Here is a 9,619-nt window from a genome sequence, read left to right on the forward strand (position 1 = left end):
AAGGGGATGGTCACAAAGGATTCCTGCACTGTCAGCCCATGCCTATTCGTCTTCCTGGTGGTCACCCATGTAGCTGTTACTTGTGGTATGACCTGCTTACTAAACATGCTATCCGCGGCATTCTCAACATCCGGGATGCTCCATGGTGAGTTCATCCACAGCTCCAGCCCTTCGTGGTCACCTTGGACTCTGAAAATGTCCTTGATTTCCTGCATACTGCAGGAGGAGCGTTTCACAGTGCCGTGTTCTTTTGCCATTGTGAACCTTGCCAACTACAGTTAATAAAGTAGAAAAAAAATTACTCAACCTTACCAACTCTCACCAAATCAGAGTTTGCTCTCACGCTCTCTAACAAATTACATGCCACAAGTATAAGGTCTTCACACTGTCTTCCTCCCAGTACGACACTCTCAATCCTTAAAACTGGTTCCTCAGCAGCCAATCACTTTGCTTCACTGTGACATTACTGAGTCTTCTCCCTGTTCACAATGAAGTTTTATTCTTTTTTTATCATGGACCACTCAGTGCAAACTCCACCCTCACAGGCTCAACTCCGAGAATCCAATTCCCAATAAGTGTGTCCCCAGTGTGGTTTTTCTGTGATATCACTCTTTGCTTTATGCTAGACCTCCAATCCTGGACTTCAATTTATCTAAAATCATAAGCAATAGAGTAGTTAGGGAGAAAATGTTTCCACTCTTTTAAAAAGAATCAAGGAACAGAGGGTACTGATTTGAAGTGATTTGCAAAAGGATACAAGGAAAAGCTTCTTTTCACATGGTGAGTATTGAGTATGGAATGCAGTGCTTGAAACAGTGATAGAGGTTCAGTTGAAGCATTCAAGCGTGCATTTGAATAATTATTTGGATGTAAGGGTATCAAGAAAAAGCAAGAAATTGACAGTAGGTAATGATACTCATTTGAAGAGCTGATGCAGACACAATGAGCTGAATGGTCTCCAATGGCGCACAACTTCTCTGATGAAACACATTAGCTATGACTTCCACCAGTGTGTAGAACTTGAGTTTAGATGATCGCTTTTTGTGTGTAGATGTGTGTTAGTAGCAAAGAAATTAATTCCTCCTGTGTTCTGGTTTTACTTTTAATAGAGGGTAAATAATTATGGATATAGGTTTGCTAGCTGAGCTGGAAGGTTCATTTCAGGAACCTTCCAGCTCAGTGAGCAAACCTACATCCAGAACCTCAACCTGAGATACAAAACTTCTCAAAACTCGCTAAGGTAAATAATTATTGATGTATTCATCTAATCCTGCTTCATAGTGAATCTGAATGCCCCATATGTCAAATACATGCGGAATACACTTAATGGTAAGGTCCTAGGGAGTGTTGCTAAACAGACACCTTGGAGTGCAGGTTCACAGCTCCTTGAAAGTCGAGTCGCAGGTAGATAGGATACTGAAGAAGGCGTTTGGTATGCTTTCCTTTATTTGTCAAGCATATTGAGTACAGGAGTTGGGAGGTTCTGTTGCGGCTGTACAGGACATTGGTTAGACCATTGTTGGAATATTGTGTGCAATTCTGGTTTCCTTCCTATCGGAATGATGTTGTGAAACATGAAAGGGTTCAGAAAAGATTTACAAGGATGTTGCCAGGGTTGGAAGACTTGAGCTATAGGGAGAGGCTGAACAGGCTGGGGCTGTTTTTCCTGGAGCATTGGAGGTTGAGGGGTGACCTTATAGAGGTTTACAAAATTATGCGGGACATGGATCAGGTAAATAGACAAAGTCTTTTCCCTGGGGTGGGGAATCCAGAACTAGAGGGCATAGGTTTCAGGTGAGAGGGGAAAGATATAAAGGAGACCTAAGGGGCAAATTTTCATGCAGAGGGTGGTACGTGTATGGAATGAGCTGCCAGAGGAAGTGGTGGAGGCTAGTACAATTGCAACATTTAAAAGGCATTTGGATGGGTATTTGCATAGGAAGGGTTTGGAGGGAAATGGGCCAGGTGCTGGCAGGTGGGACTAAATTGGGATATCTGATCAGCATGGACGGGTTGGACCGAAGGATCTGTTTCCATGCTGGTCACCTCTATGACTCTAAGTCATTGTTATTCAGTGATGGCTAGTTATTTAGTGAGAATGGAAAAGTAGCCCTGGAAAATTTGAGCAGTAGAGGAAATAGAGCAGTGCCTCAGTGGTTAGCACTGTTGGCTCACAGCACCAGGGACTCTGGTTCGATTCCAGCCTCAGACAACAGTCTGTGCGGAGTTTGCACATTCTCCCCATGTTTGCATATTCTCCAGGTGCTCTGGTTCCTTCCTACAGTCCAAAGATGTGCAGTTTAGGTGAATTGGCCATGCTAAATCACGCATTGTGTTAGGTGCTTAGTCAGGGGTAAACGTAGGGGAATGGGTTTGGGTGGGTTACTCTTCGGAGGGTCTATGTGGACTTGTTGGGCTGAGTGGCCTGCTTCCATGCTGAAGGCAATCTAATCTCAAGAGGAGCCTTTGGTAGTTTGGATTTGGGAATGCTAGTGGCAGTTGGGATCAGGAAAGGAATTATTTTTATCTTTGCTGTCTGTTTTGGTAATTTAAAAAAAATACTTTTTGAGCTATATAGGATGTGATGGTGAGTCTTTGAACTGGTAGTGAAATGCTCCTTTTAAAAAAATGAAGTGTGTTGTTCATGCCTGAATTTGATAGAGGAATTTGCTAAGTTTATGTATTTTGCTGATGCCGTTAAGACCATCTGCATTAAATGTGATCAGACTTTTTAGAATGTTCGGAATACATTTTAAATGATTTTGGGGAAGAATTTGTACATCATTTTAATTACCTGCAACTGTTTTCTTTTTGTACAGTTATGAACAATGGGAGTTGTAGATAAATATTCCTTTTGTACTTCTGATAACTTTGTTGCTGGTCTTTTATTTATATTTTGGAGATTGCTGTTTTGTTTTAACAAGTGGGCTACTCTCATCATGAACTGAATTCAAATGATCAAAGCTCATTTTACTTAGATTTGGAGATGCTGGTGTTGGACTGGGGTGTACAAAGTTAAAAATCACACCACACCAGGTTATAGTCCAACAGGTTTAATGGGAAGCACTAGCTTTCGAAGCGCCGCTCCTCCACAACCACCTGATGAAGGAGCACTGCTCCGAAAGCCAGTGCTTCTAATTAAACCTGTTGGACTATAACCTGGTGTTGTGATTTTTAACATTTTACTTAAAATTGTCTCGCAGAGGTAGGAGACTTTCTTCCTAATTCTGCCAGCAGAGTAGAAAAGATGCAGTTATCCCGTCCTGCCCTGCTATTTAGTTCAAATTACTCGTGACTATTTATTTCTCCCATTGAGTTGTCTGTCTTTGTTAGTCATATGTTAAATAGATTTTCAATTTTATTTCCCACGCAGGTATTCTTTGTGTAGCAGATCAGTGTTACGGCCTCAGAGAGTTGGCACTAAACTATTACCTTCTGAGTGATGAGTTGCTATTGGCTTTATCCAGTGAGAAGCACGTTCATCTAGAACACCTTCGCATTGATGTGGTCAGTGAGAACCCTGGACAGACACAGTTCCACAGTATCCAAAAGAGTAGTTGGGATGCTCTTGTGAAACATTCTCCAAAGGTCAACATTGTCATGTATTTCTTTCTATATGAAGAAGAATTTGATCCATTTTTCCGTGATGAAACCCCAGTCACACACATCTATTTTGGCCGTGCAGTCAGCAAAGAACTGTTGGGTCGTATTGGAATGAACTGTCCAAGATTGATCGAACTAGTGGTCTGTGCAAATGGTCTTCAGCCTCTGGACGACGAATTGATTTGCATTGCAGAACGTTGCAAAAACCTTACAGCGATGGGTCTGGGTGAATGTGAGGTTTCGTGCAGTGCATTTGTGGAGTTTGTGAAAATGTGTGGAGGACGGCTGACCCAGCTGTCCATTATGGAGGAAGTACTAATACCAGATCAGAAATATAATTTGGAGCAAATCCACTGGGAAGTCTCCAAGTACCTGGGAAGAGTATGGTTCCCAGATATGATGCCCACCTGGTAGATGTTTTGCAGATTAATTAAATTTCGAAGAGGAGCACAGCAAGATTGCGGGGGTAGTTCATAACTATTTTAACAGTGAATAAAGCATGCAGATAAATAGATGGTAAACCATAATACAGACTTAAAATTAACACACCTATATATTTACAATGTCTAACATTTATTTGAATGCACTTTTCAATCCAGTTTGTCAGAAATTAAATATTGATGACACTGATTTTGACTCTAAATCTAATTGCATACAGGTTGCATCTTAAATATTTCATGCTTTGAAAATATTCTATCTAATCTTGTGACTTCTTATGGATTAGACCGGGTAAAGATTATGACTTTAAAGTATGTACATTTTCATTAATCATGGAAACAAATTGAATATTGTATAGTAATCGAATCTACCTTAAAATCTTTCTTCTGCCTCAGAGAGAGGGAGAAAGAGAGAGAGAGCTTCAGGAAGCTGACAAATTAACTATTATTCATTTGTAACTGTATCCAACAAATCCACTTTTCAATATGCAGAATTTTCACATTGAGCTGGATGATCTGACTTGACTGATCTGTCGAAGGAGGGTCAGATTGCAAAGAATTACAGCAGTTGGGAGGATGGGGGTCTGGAAGGGAAAGGATGGTGGTTAGAAGCCTCAGGTATGAAATTGGCGAGCATTTAGAAGTATTGTGATGAGGGTGGGTGAGCTGACAAGCATATTGAATCCAGTACGTAGTTGCAAAGGTCTTTATTTCCTGATTCAGCAGTCTCTCACCAATCTAGATAATGGGTTAACTTTCAACTGTGGAAAACGAATGAAACATGCAACTAACACCATCCCCTCTCTCTTGATATCCACCTTCAGTCAAGCCCTTCCATATATAATGCAAACCTTTTAATTTAATCATGCATTATTGAAACCTGTCAGCTTTTAGAAATTTAAGACTCCCTTCAATGAAGTAAATAGGTTTCACATACCTCTACTTGAGGTAGCTGAGTGTAATGATTCCTTTTGTACTCCACAGCATTGTTTCAAGTTATGTGTTTGTATATAAGCAGTAGTATACTTAGTAAAATGTACGAGATGATGCAAAAGGAAGCAAATCTGAAGAACCGAAACACTAAAGCCCCATTGTATTTTGGAAAATTGCACTGAATGCCTTCTTCGGAATAACTGGTAGGGTTAATATATTAGATTAGATTTGATTCCATACATTGTGGAAACAGGCCCTTCAGTCCAACCAGTCCACACTGACCTTCCGAAGAGTAACCCACCTGGACCCATTTGCCCTCTGACTAATGCACCTAACACTATGGCAATTTAGCATTGCCAATTCACCTGACCTGCACATCTTTGGATTGTGGGAGGAAACCGGAGCACCCGGAGGAAACCCACGCAGACGCGGGGAGAATGTGTGCAAACTCCACACAAACATTTGCCTGAGGCTGGAATCGAACCTGGGACCCTAGTGCTGTGAAGCAGCAGTGCTAACCACTGAGCCACCGTGCCACCCTTAAGCTAATATTTTAAGCTAGAGACAGTAACTTTTCAAAAGAAATTTTAGATGAGCATTGTCCTATTGTGAAAGCTTAGTTAAGTAGTTGCACACTAAAGATGTGAATTAAACCTTGAGGTGATTTTTATCCTGGTTTCAACTTCAAAATAAGCTGCAGCGTTCACAAAGATTACCTTTGGACAAATGTTAATCTATTAACTTTTGGTGCAAATATCCAAAATTGGAAATACAATTCTGAGTTGAGCAACCCTACTTAACTTGTGTTGCATAGTTATGTGTTAAGTTGGTATTATCTTGCATGCCTGTAAACCTGGTAAATATCTGGATTTCAGCTCTATCGTAAGAATGCAATTGGAAACTATGTTGAGACGGATAAATAACTTAATGGGTGTGAATAGAAATCAGTCATTTCTGTGGGGCAGCACAAAAGTTGTAATGCCTGCAATTGCTATATATTGGAGTTTTGATTTAAAACAACTACAGTGTAGTTGATAACTATTACTAAATGTTATGGAAACTAATATGAAAAAAGATTGAAATAAGATGATTAAGCTGAACTTTGAAAACGTTACTATATGAAAACAAAATTTAGTAATTGACGTTCAATTTGATTTTTGTTTGGAGCTGGCAAGTTTGCTGTTTCCTCAACATCTGCTATTGATCTATGTTGTACGTCATTGAATACTATATTTGCAAGAATCTCTGATAAATTTTACTCCAAAGCAAATTTAGTTTAATTACTTCCCTTCCATACCTGCTTCGCTCCAGCACAAAACAGATATTTGTAACCTATTTAAAATTCACTGTGCCTAGGATATTGTAATATTAATGTTGGTCCAGTTCAAATGAATGCGTGATTCATGGCATTGGTAACCTTTTAAATTGTGTCTCTGGACAATGATAATCTAAATTTGGTACTGTTCATGTTCATGGACTTGCCAGAATTTGAAAAGTTGGAGCCAGACTGCTATGTAGAACATCAAAGTATTAGTTCTGATTTAAGATCATGATCTGAAATCACTTTCACATTCCACAGATAATGCTAGACTTGTATTACCAAGATGTTCTTTTTTAAATTAATGTAGCAAGTTTGTGATATCCAGTTATTGTGAAGTCGATATAATGATTTAGACTCTACAGGTGATTTTGACTTTTGGCCATGTTCAACTTATTTTTTTCTCTATGTTTCAGAAGCACAACAGTAATCTACAAAGAGTTGTACTTAAAATCATTGTTTATTGATGTTGAGGCACAAATCTTTGTTTTGCAAGAGTGAAGTTGAAAATGTGGCAATACTGCAGATTGTGAAGAATGAATCAGCATTTTAAATTGATGCATGAAATTAATTTCCAAATTAATTTAATAAACACTAAAGGAGGACCTATTTTTCTCATAGTTAGGCTTTCCATTTCTTTTGTAATAGGAATGAAGCTTTGTTTCTGATTGTTACAGTACAGGAACGCCTGATTTTGATTCAAAATCCCATTTCCAAAGGCATTTTTGGAGATTATGGAAACTAAAATAATTTCAGATATCTTTACATTCAGATCAACTTTTTGAAAACCAAAATGTGTTCATTACCAAATGGTTCAGTCAGTGATCTTAAGACAGGTTTAAGTTTATTAAATCTGCATTTAGATGTCTAGATTTACAAATCAAGCATTTTCCTGAAAGGTGTAATGTTTATATTTTGGTCATCAAGTTTTACAAAGCATATTTTATGTATTTTCTTACTGTGATATAAAACTCAGATATTTAAAGGTGAATGTTTTTATTGTGCAGTTGTTTGCTACGAGTAACCAAACATACATATTCGAAACTTAGAGTACTCAAGATCATTAAAGAAAATTGTTTGTTCCACCTTCTGGTGTATTTATTTATTTATTTATTTAAGAGTACATTGGTGGAATTCTATATGATTTTGGGATTGACTTCAATTTTAATTGTAATTAACTAAGGTCTCCCAATTATAGGCATCATCTAATTGATCTGCTCAGATGTGTTATGACACCTCTCTGGACCAAGTGGATCTTGAACCTGGGCCTCCTGGCCTACAGGTAGGGACATTATCTTAATGCCTCAAGAGCTCTAATTGACCTTCAGAGATTAAGTTTTGAGAGAGTCATTCTCTAAAGGGTTACTGGTCCTGATTGGTTACACAATCATTTCTGGTTACAAATAAATTATTGATCTTGTAAATTTATTACATTTTCTATAAACAGTAAAAAGAAATAATTCTTAATAAAAGAAGTAAATATTTGGTCATTCCACTGTGGATTCCAGTTTATATCAGTGGTTGACTGGACGCCAATCTCTCAGTCTCTTATATTGACTGAAGTTCACTTTCTGTCTTCAGTCTTCCTGTTACATAATTTAAATTACAGAATTACACCATATTAAAGAATTGTTGACCCCTTCAATAAAAGCCTTTAACTCCAAGTCATTTTCATATTTGTTTGCCTAAATTTACATTAGCTTCAGTCGTAAAAGCAACCATGAAACTATGAACCCATGACCTTAATGGCTAATTTATTCAGCTGTCAGAGGCACGATGGTTTGAATGGTCTCTTTCTGTGCTGTATACCTTTGGTTACCTTTGGCCATATGGCTTTCTTGCAGAAACTGTTTAGCAACTCTACATACTGAAACCAAATATAATTTATTTCTTCATTTGATCGAGTCAAAATGATAAATTATTGATAAATAATACTATAATTCCACTTCCTGCCATGTAGTAGATGTGTCTTTGTACTACCTGTCAAACTGTAATGCAGATATCCTAAGGTGAGCTTGAGGAGGACAAAAGCCTCTTTGAAACAGTTAATATTCAGCAATATACTGGAAATGTCTGAAATGAGCCAACTGCTGGATTGATGGATTAATGCAGTCTTTCCATACCTTAAAATTTTTTCAAATGTAGCCCACAGGTTAAATATGTGGGGGAAAGACTAAGAAGGCAGTTCAAGGTTCCTGCTTACAGGATTTGCTGAGATTGTTCTTTTGGCTTGTCAGGATGTGCTGCTCCTCGATTTTCCTCTAGATATTTTCACTTGCTTTTAGTGGTACAGGATGGCTGATTCACACTTTAAAAAGTCACTGGCTTTTTGATCTAAGAGACACGGTTTTCAGCAACTGGAAGGATCAAATAAAATGGTTATCATCAGACTTGATATGCTTTTTACTGCAGAGCAAAATATTTCTTTCTTCAGAGGCTAATTGGTTTATGCCAAAATAATCACATTCACAAGCTGCATGGAAATCAATCACACAGTTGTCAGTAGACAGAAGGTCTATTGTCTGTAGACTAGACCATCAGCTACTTGCTGTCAGTGAAAACTCTCTTCATACACAGGCCTTGCTCCAAGGCTCTCATTCAGAAGAAAATGACTTGGATGTAACCCATGTATAAAAGGATACTTTTGTTTGAGAATGCTGGTTGACAAGAGGAAGTACGGAAAAGGAACTGAAGAAAGGAATGCCAACAATCTCAAGGGCAAGGGCCAATTCCACCTCCTGCAAATGCCCGCCAAACGTGAAACTGAAGATGCGGCTCTAGGATCAGGCTGATCAGCTGCACAAGGGCTCACAGAACGCATGGTCAGTGACATGGAATTTCCTAGGCAGACATTCAAAATCAATAGAAAGTGATTGCTAATGACAAAATGTGCAACAGTATGATTTGTTTGCTTGTTATAACAGAATTGACACTTCTGGTATATTGAACAAAAAGCCTATCAACACCAAACTGACTGGAATGTCTCCAGTAGGAGCCCCATATACAAGATTGAGGAAAAAATCCCAATAAATTGCACTTGGGGTAATACATTTGATGTTAATGGAAAGAGTGTTGAGACTGCTATAAAGTCATTACATAGAACATGTATAGGCAAGTAAAATTCCTTTTCATCATTGGATTACATTTGAAGCAAGTTTGTGAGAGGAAAAGATTGCATTAATCAATCATTGCAACCGATCTAGCTTGTAACCGATCAGCCACATCGTAATAAGGTAATATTCAATTAAAGTCAAAGCAGCTAGAGAATGATGAGAATATTAGAAATTTGGAAATCGCAGAAAAAGGCAAAGAGAAAGATGGGTTATGA

General features: G+C 38.3%; 1 protein-coding gene across 2 annotated transcripts in view; it reads left to right on the top strand.

The window, feature by feature from the left end:
* Window positions 1-7,376, top strand: part of LOC122556603 (F-box/LRR-repeat protein 3-like) — a 45,443-nt gene extending 38,067 nt beyond the window's left edge. For both annotated transcript variants that reach the window (XM_043703486.2, XM_043703487.2), the window contains one exon: window positions 3,374-7,376. In XM_043703486.2, coding sequence (XP_043559421.1) covers window positions 3,374-4,017 — 644 coding nt within the window. In that variant the 3' untranslated portion in view covers window positions 4,018-7,376. The remainder of the gene's footprint in view (window positions 1-3,373) is intronic.
* Window positions 7,377-9,619: the final 2,243 nt, after the last annotated feature.

The sequence above is a fragment of the Chiloscyllium plagiosum genome, unplaced genomic scaffold (assembly GCF_037043375.1).
Source record: "Chiloscyllium plagiosum isolate Xiang-an unplaced genomic scaffold, Cpla_swu_hap1 HiC_scaffold_16, whole genome shotgun sequence".
NCBI classification, from domain to species: Eukaryota; Metazoa; Chordata; class Chondrichthyes; order Orectolobiformes; family Hemiscylliidae; genus Chiloscyllium; species Chiloscyllium plagiosum.